The following is a 25,164-nucleotide window of genomic DNA, read 5'->3' on the forward strand; positions in this document are numbered from 1 at the left end:
AATAAACTAATCTGAGCTGAGACTGCCCTCAAGATCATGCTCAAGTCTTTGTTTTTATATAAGAACTGTCACAATGACATGATCTTGAGGGCAGTCTCGAAGCTGAGATTAGTTTATTAATACCACCCTAAGATGATTAAAAATAAATCTAATATCTCTTTTGACTTATTTTAGAAATTTAATTATTGAGTAACAATGAATACGACATTCGACCACTTTTGTTGAAGACGTCACACGACGATATTTCCGTACAAACTGTATTGAAAATTTTCGTTTTGACGTTTCGTAAAAAATATCTCATTTGACTAACTTGTAAGTATATTATTATAAAAGTAGGGTAATAATAAAAAGCGGCTGGAGATAACCTTGACTTGTGACTCAGCCTACCCTAATATGGTTTACGAGCGTGTATATAAACGCATAAATAATTATGTAAACAGCGTCTAGTTAACAACATAGACACGTCCGCGAACGCTGGCCATAGAACTAAACTAAAATAGATGTAAAACCAAGGTCATCACACCACACTGTAGATACCTATTTCATAAACACAAACAGAAAATTCGATTACAAATAGAAAATTTACAAAAAAAAACATCGGACGGGACTTGTACCCGCAGCTTTTGTCATTCCGGGACGAGCGTGTTAATCAATACACCACCACGTCTTTGTAAGTTTCCCTAAGCACAGTAGTGTACTAAAACAAAAAGCATTTACTAATTCCCTTACACTATTTAGGTATTATTTTTTGGCCAATTATTAATTAATAAGTAATAAATTATATGATAATAAATAATAAGATTGTATTTAATCTTATAAAGTCACTTATAAGTATCTAATAATCATAATATAATGATAACAAATTCGAAAAGTACAAAATGGAACAACATTATATTTGAGTTATTTTAAGATATGCAAGTCATTGTACCTCTCTCAATGTACCTATATAACATTTAAATATAATCATAATCATTAATCACATACCAACACTAACAGTAAACCTTTTTTTTAGCAAATTCCAACAAAACCACAAACACCTATACCTACACTGAATCATTTACTAAACACTTTCTTTTTAAACTTCACAAAATGGCGTTTCTTATTTAAAAAAGAAGAATATAATTATATTTCTTAATAGTAGGTATAACAAAATCGAACACGTTCGTAACTACGGTTTATAAGGTTATACCATAACCTCAAAAAGAAGCAGCTGTCACCGCGTGGCAAACACGTTGCGCTCGCGCCGGTATACCTGTCTCTTTCCCACTCACGCGTTACGTATCTCCGTCTCTGTCTCAAGGGTAACGTTGCTGGCTCGCTCTGACGTATGTGATAAATATTGCTGTCCCTTTCTTTCGGACCCACTCGGTCGTCAAGGTTGAATTATGTAGTTTGGACTTGTGAAAGAGAAATTATTATTGAATTATTTATTAAAATGTCTGTTACAGTTAGTTATCTATGTATAACTAACTAGGTAGTAATTACTAATTAGTTTATTTATGATACAATCGCGCCATTAATCCCTAAAGGGTAGGCAGATACAAGTCGTTTGATGACAATATTAATTTAGTCAAATCAGTTTACTTTTTACTAAACTTTGGCAAAATATAATTATTATGGAATTTGTATGAAAATGTTCACCTTGACGTCATAGAGAAACGTGACAAAATATAGGGTGTAATGTTGAGGTTTTCTTGTTTAAAATTCGTAAATAAATTAAATAGATAACAAAGTTTTTTTATATTACTTTTACATTTGTAGTAATTCAGTAATTAACACAGAGCTTACATGGAACAGATTAAAGAGAAGGCGAACGTCGTGTCTTATAAGGAAGTGAAGGAATTGTTCTTTGATAGACAATAATGGAGAATGCTACACCGACAAGAGCGTGGCTCTTATATTAGTGATGATGAAACATGAGTTATCGACAACAGAACCTCTTGACCTCGCCTTATGGTAAGTGACAATGTGGTCTAGACCACATCTACCAGTGGATCACGGATGATGGATCACGTTTACCCAGCAAACGCTCACTCTAGCCATGAAGACTCCCAGATTATAACAAGAACAACAAAATTTATAGAAGAACAGAAACACATGTATGTAATGTATTTATTTTATTATTGTGCATGTGTTTATTGGTAAGCTGTACGGTCACGATTAATAATATGTAGTATACACTTTGAAACCATGTCACAATAACATTTTTGACAAATTAAACCGTAAGTCTCATTAAATGTCAAATATGATAGTACGACAGGGTTCTAAAGTGGGTACATGATATTGACTGTACCGTACCTACTTAGTTTGCACGGGCAATCTTCGAATTTTTAACAGCGATAAGGCCGCCATTTGCTATGTGCCTAGTTAAGAATCTTTTGTAAAATATTTCCGTCGATAAAACAGTATTAATATCTTCATTTCCACTGCAAGTTCAATTCCCGCCCGAGTCTGATATTTTTCGATTTACATTTTCTCTTTGTAAGTTTCCTTAAGCACAAAGAAGTGCTATAAACACAAAAATCATATATTTTTTTATTAATATTTAGTGGTGATATTAATAAACGAATCTCAGCTGAGACTGCCCTCAAGATCATGCTCAAGTCTTTGTTTTTATATGAGAACTGTCACATTGACATGATCTTCAGGGCAGTCTCGAAGCTGAGATTAGTCTATTAATACCACCCTACGTTTGGGTCGATGTATGTATGAAAGTATCTATTTAATAGTTAACTAAAAATACAGACTACCTTAATAAGTAGCACCCGGTAGAAATAGGTTACTACGTACTGATGTAAGTATGTAGTCGTTACATGAGTCAGGGGCCTTTGGCGGCTCAATAGTAACCCTGACACCAGGGTTGATGGGGTTGGTAAACCACCTTACAACCCACACGATAGAAGACAGTTTTCTAAAGATGATATAAAAAATCTAATTACTAAACGCATCACATTCCTAACACCAGAACATGTTTTTTACGACCTCACGAGACGCCATTACTTTTCGCACGTGTTTCGAATATCATCTATTATTACTAGCTTAGACGGCCTCTGTGGTCCAGTGGTTGAGCGATGAGCTCACGATCCAGAGGTCCGGGGTTCGATTTGTCCTCTATCACAACACTTTGTGATCCCTAGTTCGGTTAGGACATTACAGGCTAATCACGTGGCTCTTAAATTAATGATCATCATCAATTTAAGAGCCTCGCTCTTGTCGGTGTAGCATTTTCCATTCCAGTCTATCAAAGGCCAATTCCTTGACTTCCCTATAAGACACGACGTTAACCCTTTCTTTAATCTGTTCCATGTAAGCTCTTCTTGGTCTTCACCTTCCTCTCTTTCATTCTATGATGTTTTTTAATAAATTCGTCGTGTCTTATTTGGTATCCAATCATCTTGCTTCTTCTGTTCTCAATAATTCTCAGTATTTGTCTTTTTTCCCTTACTCCTACTAGCACTTCCTCGTTTGTAACCCTTTCTGTCTAACTTATTCTTTCCATCCTCCTCCGTCACCACATTTCAAAGGCCTCGAGTCCATCTCTGTCCTTCTGTATCAGTGTCCAAGTTAAATTAATGATGATGGACTTTAAATATCTTACAATATGTAATTGTTGTGGTAATCTTTTTTGTATCTGTGTAAATTATTTTTCTAGGTAATTAAGACTATATCTATTTGTAAATTACCTATTAACACTGCCTTATCTTTGAAAATTACGGATTTAATTATTGTATCATAATTCTACGTAGGTATACGCTTATTAGGTTGTCTAGTTGGTTTTTCCAATCTTCTTCTTATCAGGTGGGTTGTGTGGAATACCACCCTCATCAACCCTGGTGTCAGGGTTACGATTGAGCCGTCAAAGGCCCCTGACTCACGTAACGATTACTGAATTACATCAGCACGTAGTGGTCTGTATTTTAGTTAACTATTAAACAGATACTTTCATACTGTAACAATTACTCACTTACATCAGTAAATAGTAACCGGTTTTTCCAATACAAAAGTATAGATACCCACTTTAAAAATAGAATCTCGGATAAAACGCGCCCGCGCCTTTATCTTTATCAAGTGAGATGGCAAAGAATAAATAACACGTATTAGATCGGTGTCAAATATATTTTTCTTTTTTTAATATTCTTTATTTGCATAGCATGATGTTTTTTTTTTGACGTGACTTATTGTAGATTTGCCGCAGATGGCATTAACTACTTGGCCGGACAAATGGGGAGCGCTGAAGGCTCTCACCCGGTACAACGTTTAAGACAACAGGCCTGAGGGTGCCCAGTTGGGCGCGAACCTCAACTCAGGGCGTCATCTGAGAGGAAAATATTTGAAAGAATTAATCGACCCTAATGGGTCGATAGCGATAAGCGCTGAATGAGGGAAAACGTCGACCACGCCGGCGGGGTCGGTATCGGGGTCCTGAAGTGTTTGGTGTCGCGAGCTGATTGGCTGCCTCTATGGCTAGAATAGCATGATGGTGTACAAGTTGATAAGTTACATATGAGTGTCACATCACAGACCCTTTCGGCATAGATAAATAAATAAATAAATAAATAAATAAATAAATAAATAATAGAATAAGGAATAATACTACGTATAGAACGGTAATTCTCTGCTCCCCACCAGCGTCTGAGCTAGGTTTACCTCACCGCCCCGCGGACATAGTTTAGATTGCCCGATGTGCGAACATCTAACCGCTTACCTAACCAGAAGATTTGACAGGTGCGACTTTTACAGAAGCGACTGCCTGTCTGACATACAACCTTAGGTTGCTCAAGTATATGGGTTTCCCCACGGTATTTCCCTTCACCACTGAACACGTGATAATCATTGAAGATCGATTGATGCAAGTATGTAGTCGTTACATGAGCTACGTCAGGGACCTTTGGCGACTCTGTAATAACCCTGACATCAGGGTTGATGAGGTTGGTATTCCACCTCACAACCCACACGATAAGAAGATTGAAGATCCAAAAATGAATTCGAAAACAAATTTGAAAATCATTTTAACCCGTGGTGGATTTGAACCTGGGACGTCACCGTGCGGGTCTAGCGTTCTTCCAACTAACCACAGGCCCAATTAGGAGCCTAGGCACTCCTGCGCACTTGCACACGTCATATGCAAACAACTAACTATTATAGCGTTGCGCAACACTCGACCTTGGTCGTTATCGAATACCGAGCGATAACAGCTCGACGACCAACCATTCGCGTTGCATTCACCAATTTTCTGGTCCATACCACATACATACGGTCACGAGCATTAATATGTACACTTTGGTACCATGTCACATTAACTTTTTTGACAAATTGAACTGTAAGTCTCACTAAATGTCAAATACGTTAGTGCGACAGAGTCCTAAAGTGGGTACATTATATTGCTCATGACTGTACATAAACTCACCGTTAAAGAGAGACTATAGAATTCCATTTGCTTCGATCCTGACACACTTCTCTTGCTTCCTCCACATTCATCAATCGCTTCATACACGCACGCCTGTTCAGAGTAGATCGTACTTCTTCTATCGTGTGGGTTGTGAGGTGGAGTACCAACCTCATCACCCGTGCTGTCAGGGTTACTATTTTGATTTTGAATTTTTGTGATATGTCCCCACTGGGAATCGAACCCGGGACCTCCGGATCGTGAGCCCAACGCTCAACTACTGGACCACGGGGGATTCAGACCATGATTCTAAGTTAATGTCAAGTGGAATTTTCCGTCGCAAAATTCATGTTTTTTTTTTTTTTCATTATTAATACTACTTTTGCTATAGAATAAAACGGTGGACGTTGTATAAAAGAAAGGTAAGTGACCTGTCACACGGCCAAAAATCTGGAGAACAAAAAGAAATAATGTTTACAGCCACTCTGGATGGTAACTGCGAAACTGGCTGGTTGCCAACCGCCTGCATTTTTGCAGATTCACTGCAATTTGTCAACGATAAAAAATACATTTCGAACGATATATTATACTGTACTGTACGTGCCCCAGCATTGGGGACGTTAATGGGCTGATGATGATGATGATAATTATACTGTACACCTCTGCCTGCCTCTGCGTGATGTTATGTTTTTTACTACTTATGATGTTTCTTTGATGAGTATTTTAACTAGCCATCTTCGGGCGCATCAGCGTCGTGCCGACTAGGAGTCGAAGTGGTCGCCATGGCCGAAATCGGTCGGAGAGATCATCATCATCATTTTAACTAGAATACACGCACGAGGTAACACAGTTGGCCCGACCATTATAGACGGCGATACGGCTCACCACCTATCGCGTTGGTTCTAACGGATAGTCCCCCTAGCATTATCCCGTTCTTCACAGGAACCGCTTACGTAACCTGAGGATTTGACAGGTCCGGATTTCTCCAGAGTGCGACTGCTTGTTTGACCTAACCACCAGCAGGGCTATTTTATATTATATTATATCATAAAATATAATATATATTATATTATATATATTATATTTTATGTTTTTTTTTTTTAAAGAACGTCTAGGGCCCTGTGCCGAGGTTTTTCTTGCAGCTTCTTTTCCCCGGCTATACAGGTTGTGAGAAGCTGCAGTAGTTTTAGGCTGATGAGACGTTCGTTATGTAAAAATTGACGATTCAAAGTGTAACTATGTTACCTACTGAATAAAGATATTTTTGAATTTGAATAAATAAATTTTGTCGAAATCGATATAATTGTTTTTTTCCCTAACAAACGCGACACATGATTTTGTTCGTATTTTGAAAAACAAGATACGATCTCGACAGAGCGCACAATCATAATCTACGCCAACTATTATCTAACGAGCGCAAAAATAGATCGGCAAAGGTCAAGGTCGTTTGGTCGCAGTATGTTTAAAATGTCACCTGCGTTACCTTGCTACGTAACGGAATTTACGAAAAAAAGATACGGTCTAATACAGTCATGAGCAATATCATGTCCCCACTTTAGAACCCTGTCGCACTATCATATTTGACATTTAATAAGACTTACGGTTTAATATGTCAAAAAAGTTAATGTGACATGGTTTTAAAATGTATACATATTAGTTACTCGTGACCGTACAATCTGCTCTGAACCAGTCTCCGTGTAACGATTGACGAATGTGGAGGAAGCAAGAGAAGTGTCAAGTTTGAAGCAGTGATGTTAGGGAGCTCCGTAACCAAAACTATCGGATACCCGATATTAAAAATCATCCGTAACCGTAACCAAATCCGAAATAAAAGTTTCGGATAATATCGGATAACAGCCTCCGTGGTCTAGTGGTTAGAGCGTTAGGCTCACGATCTGGAGGTCCGGGTTCGATTCCCGATGGGGACATTGTCGAAATCACTTTGTGAGACTGTCCTTTGTTTGGTAAGGACTTTTCAGGCTTGAATCACCTGATTGTCCGAAAAAGTAAGATGATTCCGTGCTTCGGAGGGCACGTTAAGCCGTTGGTCCCGGCTATTAGCCGTAAAAACACCTCCACCAACCCGCAGTGGAGCAGCGTGGTGGAGTATGCTCCATACCCCCTCCGGTTGATTGAGGGGAGGCCTGTGCCCAGCAGTGGGACGTATATAGGCAGTTTATGTAATATCGGATAGGCGCGAAGCCTAATTGAGACACGTTATGATAAGTTATTTTGATGGGCAGGCCGCTGCCAGTGCCGACACACAAGCCGTGCGCATTGTTTTTTTCTTTTTTGTCGTCATAATATAATAACTTGTCGTTATAAATAAAACCACTTTATTATCTATTTGTATTTTTACTATTTTTATTATTTAAGGTGATTATCCGTAAACGCACACACACACACAGCACGCACATACACCCTCATCACTACACTACACACCATCATAAATACACACATAAATCTAAAACAATATCATTAACTAAGTTTAACCTTATATGCAACCATAGTTATATAAGTAAACCATTATTGTATTCTTTGCTGCACCCACTGTTAAGTTTACCTACTAATACAAATGTTATACAATAACAGCTTGCACGCAATTACTTTTATAATAATAGGTACCTAAACTATAAAAATGTCTACAAACATAAACCATTGTTAAATAATAATTTGGGAAGAGCGAGGCCACCTAGCACAAGCAATGTATTGCTTAAATGGTGTGCCTCCACAATTTGTGAAAAAGGTTTTTGGAAGAAAAATAAATATTTTTGTATTTGTATTGTATTTATTTTACTTTTGAAATTCCTTAAACATGTGGCGTCGCCTCCACGAATTTTATTTTATTTACTTACATTCTTTTTGATAGCGCAAACTTTTTACTTCTTCGAATACCTATGTCATTCATTTGGGAAATAAAAAAAATCTGACACTCCTTCAGTTCGTTCGTTTGGGGAATAACGTATTTTTATTTACACGGACCTATTATCCCATAAAAAAAATATATACGTAACCGAAATTATCCGAAACTAACGGATAATTCGAAATAATTTATTATCCGTATCCGTAACCGTATCCGGTATAACAATCATTTTTAAATCCGTATCCGAAATTTCATATCCATAACATCCCTGGTTTGAAGCAAATGGAATTCCATAGGGTTTACCTCACCCCTCGGTCTTACTTTAGTCTTCAATCGTATGGCGTCAAACGTCACACACACAGATGCGCGTGTACGATAACGTCAATGTGTAGTGTCTGTGTAAAACGAGGTTGTTGGTATGAAGTGGCCGGGGTGTGCCACTGGAGGTCGTCACTGTGTGAATTTTGTCAACTAATCGAGCGACTGATCGTTGGTACAATCTGCCAAATGTCGTTATACTAATTGTGTAGGGTGTGGGCTCTGATAGATTGATTGACTATATATTATTTATCTACTGTGTGTTATTGTTAGCAATCGTACAGGTAGGTGCTCATCAAACTCACACTAGTTGGAAGTGAAGAAGAATTATGTACAAACTATACACTAGAGCCACAAGGTGGTCACTTCATACCTATCAGAGCATAGTTAACGGCCTCCGTGGTCCAGTGGTTGAACGTTGGGCTCACGATCCGAAGGCCCCGGGTTCAAATCTCGGTGGGGACATATCACAAAAATCACTTTGCGATCCCTAGTTTGGTTAGGACATTACAGGCTGATCACCTGATTGTTCGAAAGTAAGATGATCCGTGCTTCGGAAGCCACGTTAAGCCTTTGGGCCCGGTTACTACTTACTGATGTAAGTATGTAGTCGTTACATGAGCCATGTCAGGGGCCTTTGGCGGCTCAATAATACAGGCAGGTTGTCGTCACGTCGCGGGCTGCGCCCGCCGGGACACCTTCGGGGCAGTGCCCCCTTGGTGTTGGCGCTTTCGCCGCCCGCGAATACGGGCGGGGCACGGGGTCGGGCTACGGCGGGCGAGATTCGCCCCTCCGTAAGCACTGTGTCAAATCCGGTGGTGCCGCCGGCGAGTCTGCCCACCAGGTGGGACCCGGCTCAATAATAATCCTGAGACCAGGGTTGATGAGGTTGGTATTCCACCTCACAACCCACACGATAAGAAGAAGAAGAGCATAGTACCCCGCTAGCCACAAGTTGTTAGTGTGACTAGGGATCGACGACCCAACGGTGATATTATGTTAGAAGTTGGAAGTTGTACGTATATATGCGTCCCGCTGTGCAAACTTCGATAGCGCGTTTCAGGACTGCATTATTGTATAGTGGCGCCATCTGTTCCATGTGAAGGGAACTAGCTGTTCAACTAGTTGGTGGTGGTTGAGTTGTTGCACACCTCGGACACTTCGTATAAAACACCTCGTTTGACATAGACACTACACATTGACGTTACTGTACACGCGCATCTGTGTGTGACGTCCGACGCCCCTACGATTGAAGACTTAAGTATGGCCGAAGGGGTGAGGTAAACCTAGCCGCTGTTGGGGAGCGGAGAGTTGTCGTTCTGTAGATACGTAATATTATTCGTTATTCTACGCATAAAGACCTGTTATCAGTTGTGCTGGCATTTACTCAATAATCATTATTTATTGCGGTGATAAATGTACTTATTAAAATATCTTTCGATAACCGTGAACATGGCGAACAATAAATTATAATAAAGTAACGTTACTTTGTACGTAGTATGTACGTACATAACATGTACATTACGGTCGTTATTCTGTTGACGTTAGTGAGAGAGTGCGAACAGTAAGTGGAGATCGTCAGGAGGAGATAAGAGGAGAGCCCCGAGTTGCCGAAACGACGGAAGCCAGAGAGCCAGGACTCTTCAAAACGACGAAAAGAGAGACCACAGGTCGCCAAGTCTCTGTAACGAGGGCCGCAGAGAACACCCCGGACACTACAAAAAACCTCGTTTCACACAGACACTACACATTGACGTTATCGTACACGCGCGTCTGTGTGTGTGACTAGACTAAAGTAAGACCTTGGGGTAGGTAAACCTAGCTCAGACGCTTGTGGCGGAGAGTTGCCGTTCCATAAGTAGTATTGTTCCTTATTCTATGCCAACGTGGTAGGTGGTGAGTCGTATAGCATGTGCGAGCCGACTGTGTTATTGAGAGCTGCACTTGAGATAAATTAATAACTCATCAGTGCGAGTCTGTTTGAGAAGCAAGCTGTTGGACCAGCAGGACGTCACAGTGACTGTCCGTCCGTCTGTCTGTTTGTCCGTCCATCCGTCCATCGGTCTGTCCGTCCGTCCGCCTGCCCATCTGTCTGTCCGTCCGTCGGTCTGCCCGTCTGTCTGTACGTCCGTCCGTCCGTCTGTCTGTCTGTCTATCCGTCCGTCTGTGTGTATAGAACGTGGCTAAGCCCCGTGACTCGTATTCTAGTGGCTCCTACACGCGGGATGTTTACAAAGTGGCCGATTGAATGTACCGTATTGTGGCAGAGACAATACTCGGTCGAATTGTAATATTCTCCACAATTAATACAGCGCGTGCATTCATATTGTAATAACACACGGGGTTTTCAAAACATGCCGCGCGCAGGCGTGCCGTAAGCTTTATTTAATTCTTATAGCTGGTTCAAATGCTACACCGACAAGAGCTGGGCTTTTAAATCAGTGATGATTTATGATCAAATCAAATATACTTTATTGCACAGAACTAAAATTTCAACAATCAGACATAACACATGAATACAGTACAATTTGGGCGGCCTTATTGCTCTAGAGCAATTTCTTCCAGGAAACCACCAAAAGGAAACGAACATTTACAAACACTTGAACTTGGATGCGGGATGGTGCAAAAAAAAAAAAAATATCTCGCATTATCCCGTTTTTCACAGGGTCAGTTTACGTAACTTGAAGATCTGACAGGTCCGGTGTTTTACAGAAGCGACTGCCTGTCTCACATACAAACAGTTCCAACCCGCGAAAGGAAAACCAGCCCAATACAGTAGGTCACATACATCCGAAAATGCATTTCTCGGGAATATGTGACTATTACCGTTACTGAATATTCGGTTTTCGTATAACCCGAATACCAGACGGATATTCGACGTACTTCTAGTACTAACCTTCGTACATAACACAAACAAGTTATAATTATCCCTACGCACGTACGAATTAGTATAAATTCTGCTTATCACCACAGAGCCGTTTCAATTTGTTCAGCTGTTTTAAGTTAACAAGGCAGGTTGAAACCAATTTGTTTTCTTCTAATCAAATGCTCTATGCATATAGTCTTCAGCGAAAATTTTAACACAACATCACGCCTGTATCCGCGGAGGGGAAGGCAGTAGTGTTGCCGAAAAATCGATAGTTTTACTATCGATAGTAAACAGCCAAAATCATCTACCCAACCGATGGGCCTATCGATAGTATCGATTGCAATTTTTTAGCGATACTATTGATAAGTAACGATACTATCGATAGTTAAAAAATGCACGCGCATCTGTGTGTGTGACGTCTGACGCCATACGATTCAAGTCTAAACTATGTTCGAGGGGGGGTGAAGTAAACTTAGCTCAGACGCTGGTGGGGAGCAGCGAGTTGCCTTTCTCTAGTCATCATCATCATCATCAGCCCATTAACGTCCCCACTGCTGGGGCACGGGCCTTCCCTATGGATGGATAGGGAGATCGGGCCTTAAACCATCACGCGGGCCCAGTGCGGATTGATGGTTATTAACGACTGCTAATGCAGCCGGGACCAACGGCTTAACATGCCTTCCGAAGCACGGAGGAGCTCGAGATGAAAACTTTTTTTTGTGGTCACCCATCGTATGACCGGCCTTTGCGAAAGTTGCTTAACTTCAACAATCGTAGACCGAGCGCGCTTACCGCTGCGCCACCAAGCTCCTCCTACGTAATATTATTTCGTTGTTACGTGCATTCTGCCCACCCCTTAACGGATTGCTGGAGGGACTTTCCGTATCTTATGCATGTAGATGTAGAACCGTAGATATAGTAAAATAAAAAATAAAAAACGACGCGCACTGCGAGATATTTTTTTCGCAACAGCTTGAGAAATAAATGTTAATTCTATACCGGTTACTCAACACTTGATTAAGTGAGGTGTGGCTTTTGAGCGGTGAACAGAACACTAATCGGGGCTGGTGCAGTTTTTTTTTTGACATGACTTATCGTAACGGCCTCCGTGGTCCAGTGGTTGAACGTTGGGCTCACGATCCGGAGGTCCCGGGTTCGAATCCCGATGGGGACATATCACGAAAATCACTTTGTGATCCCTAGTTTGTTTAGGACATTACGGGCTGATCACCTGATTGTCCGAAAGTATGATGATCCGTGCTTTGGAAGGCACGTTAAGCCGTTGGTACCGGTTACTACTTGTAGTGATGTAAGTGAGTAGTCGTTACATGAGCCATGTCAGGGGCCTTTGGCGGCTCAATAATAACCATGACACCAGGGTTGATGAGGTTGGTAATTCACCTCACAACCCACACGATAGAAGAATTGTAAATTTGCGTCAGATGGCTGTAACTACTTGGCCGGACAAATGGGGAGCGCTGTGGGCTCTCATAAACAGCCTATATACGTCCCACTGCTGGGCACAGGCCTCCCCTCAATCAACCGGAGGGGGTAAGGAGCATACTCCACCACGCTGCTCCAATGCGGGTTGGTGGAGGTGTTTTTACGGCTAATAGCCGGGACCAACGGCTTAACGTGCCCTCCGAAGCACGGAATCATCTTACTTTTTCGGACAATTAGGTGATTCAAGCCTGAAAAGTCCTTACCAAACAAAGGACAGTCTCACAAAGTGATTTCGACAATGTCCCCATCGGGAATCGAACCCGGACCTCCAGATCGTGAGCCTAACGCTCTAACCACTAGACCACGGAGGCTGTCAGACTGTGGGCTCTCACCCGGTACAAAATGTAAGACAACAAGCCTGAGGGTGCCCAGTTGGGAGCGAACTCTAGCTCAGCCGCTGGTGGGGAGCGGAGAGTTGCTGTTCTATACGTAGTATTATTCCTTATTCTATGACTAAAGCAAGACCGAGCGGGGGTGAGGTAAACCTAGCTCAGCCGCTGGTGGGGAGCGGAGAGTTGCCGTTCTATACGTAGTATTATTCCTTATTCTATGACTAAAGCAAGACCGAGCGGGGGTGAGGTAAACCTAGCTCAGCCGCTGGTGGGGAGCGGAGAGTTGCCGTTCTATACGTAGTATTATTCCTTATTCTATGACTAAAGCAAGACCGAGCGGGGGTGAGGTAAACCTAGCTCAGACGCTGGTGGGGAGCGGTGAGTTGCCGTTCTATACGTAGTATTATTCCTTATTCTATGACTGTGATTATCTAACTATACTTCACTGTTACAGATCTATATTAAAAATAGACATTGGCTACTAACCAAGCGTTTAGTATAAACAGAACGATTCGACACAATATGTACGTCGCATCTTCTTCTATCGTGTGGGTTGTGAGGTGGATTACCGACCTCATCAACCCTGGTGTCAGGGTTACTATTGAGCCGTGCCTGGCTTATGTAACGACTACTTACTTACATCCGTAAGCAGTAACCGGGACCAACGGCTTAACGCGCTTTCCGAAGCACGGATCATCCTACTTTCGGACAATCAGATGATTAGCCTGTACCTAATGTCCTACTAGGGACTACAAAGTGATTTTTGTGATATGTCCCCACCGGGATCCGAACCCGGGGCCTCCGGATCGTGAGTCCAACGCTCAAACCACTGGACCACAGAGGCCGTCGTGGTGACATGAGCCATGTCAGGGGCCTTTGGCGACTCAATAATAACCCTGACACCTGGGTCGATAAGGTTGGTGTTCCACCTCACAACCCACACGATAGAATAACATAATTGTTGATGTGGTGACATTCGTTACATAACTTTGTTATTCTCCTTCATCTACACATGAGAACACGCATCATGTGATAGTAAAGTGCATAACTAATTGGTTACCAGCCAATGCCTCTATTTATATCAAACAATGGTAGGTAAACATGTCTTTGAGAGCACTCTGTACGATCGGGTCAGCATTCGTCCGGCCAAGTAGTGCGCGCTTCTTCGCATTCCATTTTTTAAAGTTCTAGTCCTATAAAACGACTTACGACGACCAAATTGGAGATGTCCTTAGAAAAGGTTCAATACGATCTACTCTGAACCGGCGTGCGTGTATGAAGCGATTGACGAATGTGGAGGAAGCAAGAGAAGTGTGTCAGGATCGAAGCAAATGGAATTCTATAGTCTCTGCTTACCCCGGTGGGAAATAGGCGTGAGTTTATGTATGTATGTATGTAGTCCTATAAAACACCCCGGACACTTCATACAAACAACCTCGTTTTACACAGACACTACACATTGGCGTTATCGTACACGCGCATCTCTGTGTGTGACGTTTGACGCCATACGATTCAAGTCTAAACTATGTTCGAGGGGGGGTGAGGTAAACCTAGCTCAGCCGCTGGTGGGGAGCGAAGAGTTGCCGTTCTTTCCGTAGTATTATTCCTTATTCTATGCTATAAATTCGGTATTCGTTGTTACGTCGGATACTGCCCATCCCTTTACGGATCGCTGGCGTGACTTTCCGTACGTCTGGCGCCTGTACGATTCGATTCGTAGTTTATGTTCAAGGGGGGAGGGAAACCTAGCTCAAAGTTGCCGTTCTATATGTAGTATTATTCCTTATTCTTTGCCTATAACACAGGGTTACCAAAGTTTAGGTTCCAGCCTCTAGAAATATTAAAGTATTAAATAAGTACTCCGCTGAGACTTTGTGGGGAAAAAGCCTACTCCTTTATAATTTCACCATCCAGAACTAATTTGGGTCAATATGCTACTATTTTGGCTCTGTAGATTGTATATTTTATTGGCCAGATATCATGATCTTGACATTACTATGCTCTTAAATGCATATAAAAACATTGCACTGGCTGCTTTTTGTTAAATTATTTCTATTCATTTTCTAATACATTCTATATTTTATTTTTGTTGTTCACTTGACTGTGCATGCTATGACAACTTGTAAGTTGTCCGTAATAAATAAAATAAAAAAAAAATATAAACTTCTCATTGTGAGTTTCCCTAAGCACGAGTGAGTGCTATAATAAAAAATAAAATAGTCTTATCGCAAAAATGCTATTGTAACACCTGTATCAAATCTTATTACCTATATACATGAAAAACGATAAAAAAATGCAATAATGGCAATCAAGTTGCAACTATGTTATAAACCGAATATAAAGTTATAAACTTAACATTGAGAGCTGTAATCAGCATCACCAGCCCAAGTGGGGCACGAGCCTTCCCTATGGATGGATAGGGAGATCGGGCCTTAAACCATCACGCGGGCCCAGTGCGGATTGGTGGTTATTAACGACTAGTAATAAGAATTTCATAATTTATCTCTTTGAACTAGGAAACTACTCAATAGGCTACTTAACAACCTAGTCAAATGAGATCCTTTTTACGAAACGTCAATACGAAAGTGTTCTTTGGAGTCTGTATGAATATACTGTCCTGTGACGTCATCAATAAAAGCGGTCAAACGTCGTACTCATTGTTACTTAATTCATAAATAAAATTCGAAAATAAGTCGAAACGTAAAATGAGATTGACTTTTGTTCATCTTAGACTGGCTTCTATTTCTATATTAGCATTTTATAATCTATCTTTGACGCAGTCAAATACCCAATTGTCCATAAAGTTAACAAGGACACAATCCCTCTGTCGTGTTTTACGACAATATCCTAAACGCGATCCATACCATTGTTCGCTCCCTAAAATAAACATTTCATAATAGCAGAATATGCAGTGATTTTCTTTTTAAAGTATTATAAGGGCCTTTGCAGCCTGAAATTAATGGTTTTCATTATTGTTATAGCTAATATTACTTTTCTTCTATACTGTACGTGTATATTTTCACCCATCAAACTACAGCATTCCAATTTGTGTCACCAGAACAAATCCAATAATAAAAAAACGTCACCGAACGATAAAGGCACAAAATGTACACACAACAATAATAATTTCGAAATGTTCTAGAAACTAGAAACACTAGAGATCCCACAAAACTTGCACTATAAAGAACCTTTTTATAAAAAGTAACAAGTCGCTTGTTTCTGGGCGGAATTTGAAAATAGAATGTTATTTTTTTTAACTGAATTGTTTTGACGCGACGCGTCCGATCGGCCCGCGGATTCGCGCTCGACTGCGCTAGTGTTGCGCCGGCTTAGTAACGCGTACGCTAGTCGATAATTAGGAAAAACATGCAATATTTATTGTGCTTTATTTAGACTAGAATAGAATACATAGTTGATTGGCTAACACAAATAGCTTCTAACTTCCAATGATAAAATAAATATTTTCTGTTTTTATGCCGTGCCGCCAAGAATTTAAATCAAAATTGAACTTGGAATTTAGGTTAACAATATTTTTTTTGCAAACACAAAATAACACAATAATATTTTTTAATACATTGAGTAATTTCACCCTAACGATGCCTGAGATGGGCGTTTAAAGTCTGTTTATGTTTATGAACAAAGATCGCGAGAAGTGGAGATCTGTTGTTGGAGCCCACATCCCAAAAGGGGATAATAGGAAAGAAGAAAATAATATAATGTATATATGATATATTGGAGGAGATCGGTGGCGCAGCGGTAGACGCGCTCGGTCTGCGATTGTTGAAGTTAAAGTAACTTTCGCAAAGGCCGGTCATAGGATGGGTGACCACAAAAAAAAATGTTTTCATCTCGAGCTCCTCCGTGCTTCGGAAGGCACGTTAAGCCGTTGGTCCCGGCTGCATTAGCAGTCGTTAATAACCACCAATCCGCACTGGGCCCGCGTGGTGGTTTAAGACCCGATCTCCCTGTCCATCCATAGGGAAGGCCCGTGCCCCAGCAGTGGGGACGTTAATGAGCTGGTGATGATGATGATATATGATATTGAATAAACACACCGTTGTTTGCCAGACTAAATAATTATAACAGCGAATATGTATTCAGTAATTCAGAATAAACCCTGAATAATCCATCAAAGTTAATGGAGCTAAGCAGTATAGATGTTGCTCTTATCAAGGTCGGGGTTGCAATGCGTCAGAGCAGAATAAAATGAATTGAGGAATGGAATGAGAATTTCGAAATTTAAAATGATTGACGGTAATATGGAGAGGCCAGTATGTAAAGAGTTTATACTCTGCTACATGGTTTTCTTATACCATGACGAGTAGTAAGTCGGTCGACAATCGATATTGGCAAATCCCATCACTAGCAACCTCGCAACACGTTGAACAAGTTTTTGCGTTGCACACATTATAACCTGTTAAATGACGACGATTTTTGGAAAATCTATTGATTTTGTGCCTTCATAATATGCATCCTCCTACCAGTACTATTCAGAGGCGGAGGACAGGGGGGTTAAAATGGCTATTGCGCATATAAAAGTGCGTAATGCAAACAAATGTCAAATAGCAATATTGTTTTCTTAGATGAATTGCTTCGATGTGGCCATTTTAACCCCCCAGGAGTCCTAGTACGGCTTTGAAATAGACTACTCTGGGCGCCATCCCACTCGCGTCAGAGTACTGCGGGGCGGAAGGCAAGAGGGAAACCACTGTCCCATTTTTCCCTTAAAAAGTAGCATGGAGAATGCTACACCGACAAGAGCGTGGCTTTTAAATTAGTGATGATGAATTTGCATCCTAGGACTACCTACTGATTTAAGTAGGTAGTCGTTACATGAGCCATGTGAGGGGCCTATGGCGGCTCAATAATAACCCTGAGGGTTGATGAGTGAGGTTGGTCATCCACCTCACACCTCCGATAGAAGAGTAGACCAGAGGTGGCGGATATAACTTGTGCCGAATATCAAAATCAAAAGTGTTTTATTGCAATTGTACAGTCCAAAAAAAAGATGTCATAGTTACATTATAAAAAGAAAAAATACTGTTCTTAGGTACAATTTAACCCAATCGGGCGTGCAATATTAGTTAGGTATGTACTTAAATATTACAATATTAAAATTTTATTCATAGTCAATCGGGCGTGCATCATTACATAATTATATACAATCATCATCAGCCGTATGACGCCCACTGCTGGGCATAGGCCTCCCCCAAGGATCTCCACGACGATCGGTCCTGCGCTGCCCGCGTATATACAATATTAAAATTAATTTATTGTCAATCTAGTGTGCAAATTAATAACCCTAGCAAACAAATAGTCTACGTATTTAAGAAAAAAAAACTATCAAATTGTCATGTTTACATAAATTCATATTTTATACAATACTATAATACAATACAATGTCTTGTTTATTATATAATATTATATTTATTATTCCAATCAAAATATTCTTTCAGATTATAAAAACATTTTTGTATTAGCCATTTCTTAAGACACTTTTTAAACTGTACATTATTTTCTTTTCTAATATCTATAGGTAGATGATTGAATATTTTTATTGCTGAATGATATGTGCCTTGACTAGAAATTTTTGTCCTTTTACTTGTAATCATTAATGTTGCTTTGTGTCTTAAGTTACGGTTGTTAAATTGTCTGTTATCTATCGGGAAAAAATCGTCTAAAACAATATGGCACTACATAATGTATCGTGTTATGATAGATCTACCTATAAACGTTCCTATTTGTAATAATGATTCAGTGTCGTGTAACCTCTCTCAATAAACGCATGTATCGACTATTGGATTTTATTTATCCAAACACACGCAAGATAACAGCATAACTAGCTCACCGAATTGTCGGCTCTTCCGACATAAAATTACAATTACACGGCGTTACGTAAATAGTAATTCTCCATAGTTTTTGTTTGGAAATAAAGGGACCGAGACGTGTTACGGGTAAAGGGCTGTATTGTAATGTAATCGTTTGGAATATCTGGACCGTAGCGAGATTAAAAAAAAACGACTGACGATGCTTCCCTGGTACCGGACTTGCACCAATGAGTTATCAATCTATCTTAAGTGCAGGGAACGAGAGAAGTGTGTAAGGATTTGAGGAGCTTGATGGCGCAGCGGTAAACGCGCTCGGTCTGCGATTGTTCAAGTTAAGCAACTTCCGCAAAGGCCGGACATAGGATGGGTGACCACAAAAAAAAAGTTTTCATCTCGAGCTCCTCCGTGCTTCGGAAGGCACGTTAAGCCGTTGGTCCCGGCTGCATTAGCAGTCGTTAATAACCATCAATCCGCACTGGGCCCGCGTGATGGTTTAAGGCCCGATCTCCCTATCCATCCATAGGGAAGGCCCGTGCCCCAGCAGTGGGGACGTCAATGGGCTGATGATGATTATGTATGTTAACGTTAAAAAGGCCACATCAAAGCAATTCATCTAAAAAAAAACAATATTGCTATTTGATATTTGCTTGCATTGCGCACTTAATTTTATATGAGCAAATGTTAATTTCCTTAAGTGTTAGCAGTAGCTTCCTGTGGTTCATCGGCGTGCTTCTCAAACGGGTAGCGCCGTTTGGAACCCCAATACCGGACTGGCACCAATGTGTTATTTCTTAAGTGCAGTTTTCACTAACGCGGTTGGATAGTAGTTGTCACTAATATAACAAGTATAAAAATTATGTAATACAAACTGGATTAAAAAAAAAGAAAGGAAAACATGAAACAGTAGGACTAGGGCCCTGCGCTGGGAGGTTTTCTGGCCACGTCTTTCCCTCAGCGTTACAGATTCCGATGTGGTAGTAGTTTTACAGCTAGTTACATAATATGTTATTTAATTCTTGACGTTCAAAAAGCGCTGACTATGTAAGCCAATTTTGAAAAATTAATATTTTGGAATTTTGAATTTTTGGCTCGACCGTTATAGACTCAGACGCTATTGGGAGAGTTGACTTCTATACGTAGTATTATTCCTTATTCTATGCCAGAGTACATGAAAGAACATTTTGAAAAAGAGAAGCAGACAGCGGTGCTAATTCCTGTTTGGTTTGTTTTTCTTTTTGTTTTGGTATTTTTTTTTTTTAATGTTTTTTTTTTGTCTGTGTACTTTGATTTCCGTGTGGTTTCTTTCCTGTGTTAAATGTAATGTACCTGTCTGTCTGTGTCTGTGATGTCCGAAAATAATAAATGTTTCTTTCTTTCTTTCTTTTCTTTTAAACGCCATCTAATTTTATTTCAAGTTACATCTGTCATTTTCTTATCCGTATAAAAAGAAAGGGACGGGTAATCGACAGGCATAAAATTTATGGAACACACGTCAATTTTAAGCACAAATCGAAAACAACCGTCTAAAAATTTTGCATTGGCCAATAACCCGACAGAATTATGTTGACAGCACACGTCAAACGGTTTGAATACCAGCGAGATACCTTTGATTCGCCCGGGTTATTCATTCATTTACTCATTCTTGGTAAAATTAATAGCTGTCAATCATCCGTCCCTTTCCTTTTCGGCGGGTAAGAAAATGACAGGTATAACTTAAAGCAAAATTAGGTGTCTGCAGGAATCGGGGCCAATGTCCTTACTATTAAAGAGTTTCTACAACGAGAACATTCCTACTCTGAGCACATTCTCGGGGACGACACATCACTGATTCTAATACACTTACCTTCTGATTGACCTTGGCATTCTTGGGAGCTTTGACGATTGCTGGTTTCACCACAGGAGGCGCCACCGGCGGTTCTGAAAAGAATAAAAATATATAAATAAATGACAAACACCACCTTACAGCCTACCCCTTAAGGCTTACCGGCGTGATGCTGTATTGTTATTATACATAACCATTGACATAAAACTTGTCTTCAAGATGGGGCTGGTCAGAAGTACAATCATCGCATAATGAACTCTGTGCCAACGTGATAGGTGGTGAGCCGTATCGCTGTCTAAAATGGTCGAGCCAACCGTGTTAATGAAAACTGCACAAGATGAATAATAACTCATTGGTCTTCTCTCGTGTGGGTTCCGAGGTGGATGACCAACCTCATCAACCCTGGTGTCAGGGTCACTATTGAGCCGCCAAAGGCCCCTGACATGAGTCATGTAACGACTACTTACCAACATCAGTAAGTAGTAACCGGGACCAACGGCTTCACGTGGCTTCCGAAGCACGGATCATCTTACTTTCGCACATTCAGGTGATCAGCCTGTAATGTCCTAACCAAACTTGGGATCACAAAGTGATTTTTGTGATATCCCCACCGGGATTTGAACCCGGGACCTCCGGATCGTGAGCCTAACGCTCAACCACTGGACCATGGAGGTCGTTATAATGACTCATTGGTGCAAGTCCGGTATTGGGGTTAGAACGGGCGCTCCCCGAGAGAAGCAAGCCCCACATAGAACAGGACACAGGAATGTCAGGAATTGCCTTGAAGAGGCCCAGATACTCCTTATTGGGAAACAGATTCGCTGGCAGAGAACTCCAGACCCTTGACCAGTTATAAGAAACGGGTATTGTAATTAATACCTGGTTGTGTCTGCTGGGGCGGCGCCCTACCCTGTTGCTGGGGCTGCAGTGGTGACCGCTTCTCTTCGATCAGTGACGGAGGCGCCGGGGGCGGAACACCAGTGCTCCCGCCTCGGACCTGGTGACAAAAAAAGATATTATAATTTTTAAGAGACACTGCTGTTTCCGAAGCGGTGATCTATATCTGCATCAGCAGATGTTGTATCAGCGGTGAAGGAAAACATCGTGAGGAAACTCACATTCCCGAGAAATGCATTCGGAGGTATGTGACCTAACATGTATTGGGCTGGTTTTCCCTTCGCGGGTTGGAAAGTCAGACAGGCGGTCGCTCAAGTCTTCAGATTAGGGAACGGAATCATCTGACTTTTCCGGACAATCAGGTGATTCAAGCCTGCAATGTTCTTACCAAACAAACGCTCTGGTTAGAGCGTTGGGCTCACGATCTGGAGGGCCGGATTCGATTCCCCGCGAACTGATGAGTTTACAAAAATGTTCAATAAAGTCTTGAGTATTAGTCTTTTCTTAAATATATTTACTTTGACAATAAGGCACCTTTACATGCCTTATGTTTTTTTAGGTTTTGATTCAAACTTTATAATTAATGTTGAATTTGGAGTATAGCTGTATTTGTAAGAAAATATTTACTTTGACTTATTTTTTTTCTTATTTTTTTTTTTTTGTAAAATAATATTTTATATTTATTTGTGTTCTCCCTGAAGCTTGCACATACCCACTTATTATTATTATTATTTTGGAACGCAACTTGGGTTTTTTTATTTATATTAATGTGTTTAGGTTTCATTTGGACTGTGATGTTTTTGTTTGAGTAGTTTGATCGTAATTTGCAAAATTATGTTTTCTTTTTAATTGATAATTTTTGGTTCGTAATTTAGGGTTTAATATATATATATATATATAACTGTCATCATACCTACGTATCTAGTGTTGATTTGGATTGGAGTTTGTTTTGTATTAGTAGTTTGATTGTGATTTATACTAATTTTTGTTTCCTTTTTAATTGATTGTTGTGAATTTGAAATTATTCGAATCTTTTTAACTGTGATAATTATGATTTGCACTGTGATATTTTGTATAGTTTTAATGTGACAGTTGATTTTTATTTGATTATTTCGTATGAATTTGAATTATTATTTTTTTGAATTGTTCATTAATATTTTATATGTACCTTCTATGTTTATGATTATTTATCTTCATTAACTTATTGAATTAATTATTTTTGTTTTACTTAATTGTATTTCCTTAAGTGAGAAACATGAGTGATTTGCCTGTCCGCCTATATTGTCCTCACTGCCCAAGGTCAACTCGGACCTTCACTACACATGGACTTAAGATCCACATTGGTCGTAAGCATAAGGACATTCGTCATCCTATTGCCGCCTCACAAGCTCATCCGACTGACACACCTGTCGCCTCTGCGAGCCAAGTACCACCTTCATTAGCACCGAGCCAGTCTCCCCTTGATAGGCTGGTCTGCTTGAGGGAGTGTACTCCGGTCCTCCGGCACATTCCCAAGGGTGCCCGTAATTTAGCTGCCGGCAAGTTAAGTGAATTGATCGATTCTTGTGTGGATACTAACGAGGTGGAGAATTGGGCTGCGCTGCTTTCTTTTGCGTATGTTGGGTTGAAGGTGCCGGCCAGTGATTCCCCGGGCAATGTGACGACAAAGGTCAAGAACAACATCTCGTCTTTTGACACAAATGTCTTTGGCGTTTGTGAGGGTCTTGGTTCGAATCGCAGAGTGCGCTCGGCTAGGAAAATCATTGAGGCTAAGGTATTTGAAGGGGATTTTAAGGGGGCTGTGCGACTTTTGCTGTCTGAGGACTCATACGCACAGCAGGACCCCAACACTCTGGCAGGTTTAAGAGAGAAGCACCCGGCCCCATCCCGCCCTCTTGAGGTCCCACCTGATCCAGGAATTTCTTTTATCCCGGAGTCGGTGGCTATAGAGGAGGTGGTGTCTGGGCTTAACTCGTTTTATAGTGGCTCTGCGGGGGGTTTGGATGGATTGCGTCCCAACCACCTCAAGGAATTAACGTCTGTGTCGGCTGGGGAAAATGGGTGCCGTCTTTTGGGATGCTTGGTGAAACTCACAAATTTTTTGCTTAGTGGGCAAGTGAATCCCCAAGTGTGCCCTTATCTGTACGGCGCCTCCTTATGTGCGTTAGCCAAAAAAGATGGCAGTATAAGGCCTATAGCTGTCGGCAGCGTTTTTCGTCGTTTGGCTGCTAAATTAGCGTGTCGCGCCGTAAAAAATGACATGGCCGGTTATTTACAGCCACACCAGTTGGGTTTTGGGACGCGTCTGGGTTGTGAGGCGGCCATCCACGCAACGCGGTCGTTCGTAATGGAACCATCGAACTCGGACAGCATTGTACTGAAGCTTGACATTTGCAACGCGTTTAATACTTTGGAAAGAGACGTTCTATTGAGTGAGGTTAAAGAAAAAGTTCCTTCTCTCTAACCTTTCCTTCATCAGGTTTATAAATCTCCGTCGAAGCTTTTCTATGGTGACAACCTCATCCTTTCTCAAGTGGGAGCTCAGCAGGGGGATCCGCTCGGGCCGTTAGTCTTCAGTCTGGCCATACACAAAATCATAGTCGAACTCAAATCGACCCTGAATGTATGGTATTTGGATGATGGCACAATAGGAGGGAAACCAGAAGACGTTCTTCAGGATCTTGAGACCCTTATTCCTCGTCTCAAAGAACTAGGTCTAGTGGTGAATCCCTCCAAATGCGAATTTTTCCCCTGCAGTACACAGGCTCGTACACACTTCACTTGTTTCTGTTCGATTCTGCCAGGCCTTAAGGAACTTTCGATTTCTGATTTCACCCTTTTGGGGTCTCCAATTTTTCTTGATGGAGTTCCTGGGGCCCTTTCTTCTCGCACTCGCCTTCTCTATGTCACTCAGGAACGTCTTAAAGACCTTTCCGCGCACGTGGCAATTGTTCTGTTGCGGATGTGCTTTGCTGTTCCGAAGATTACGTACCTGCTACGGACTACCCCCACTTGGAAGTGTCCGGGTGATGTGGCTTCATTTGATGAGGCACTAAAATTGACGGTTGAGTCTGTTTTAAACGTCTCCTTTGATGAAAATCAATGGGTGCAGGCGACTCTCCCGATCCGGTATGGGGGTTTAGGGGTGCGATTATCTCGTGATGTGGGCTTGCCGGCTTTCTTGGCGTCGGCGCATGGGGTTGCAGACCTTGTCGCTACTATCCTCCAATCTAATGGCGGCGGGGAAAGTTTGCCTTATGTGTCCGATGCCTTGTCAGCATGGGGGGCCCTCAACGCGGGAGAGTCAATCCCTATTGAGTCCGATTTTCAGCGTGCGTGGGATGAT

At 41.1% G+C, this 25,164-nt stretch overlaps 2 protein-coding genes across 2 annotated transcripts in view; both read right to left on the bottom strand.

Annotated features, from left to right (window-relative positions):
* Positions 1-25,164, bottom strand: part of LOC126379636 (la-related protein 1) — a 104,412-nt gene that overhangs the window by 52,615 nt on the left and 26,633 nt on the right. The window contains exons 2-3 of the mRNA XM_050028471.1: positions 21,801-21,918; positions 20,943-21,016 (exon numbers count right to left, since the gene is read on the bottom strand). Of these exons, the coding sequence (XP_049884428.1) occupies positions 20,943-21,016; positions 21,801-21,918 (192 nt within the window). The remainder of the gene's footprint in view (positions 1-20,942; positions 21,017-21,800; positions 21,919-25,164) is intronic.
* LOC126379364 (zinc finger X-chromosomal protein-like) overlaps positions 1-25,164 on the bottom strand; it is a 142,325-nt gene that overhangs the window by 918 nt on the left and 116,243 nt on the right. The window lies entirely within an intron of this gene.

This window comes from Pectinophora gossypiella, chromosome 29 (assembly GCF_024362695.1).
Source record: "Pectinophora gossypiella chromosome 29, ilPecGoss1.1, whole genome shotgun sequence".
Classification (NCBI taxonomy): Eukaryota; Metazoa; Arthropoda; class Insecta; order Lepidoptera; family Gelechiidae; genus Pectinophora; species Pectinophora gossypiella.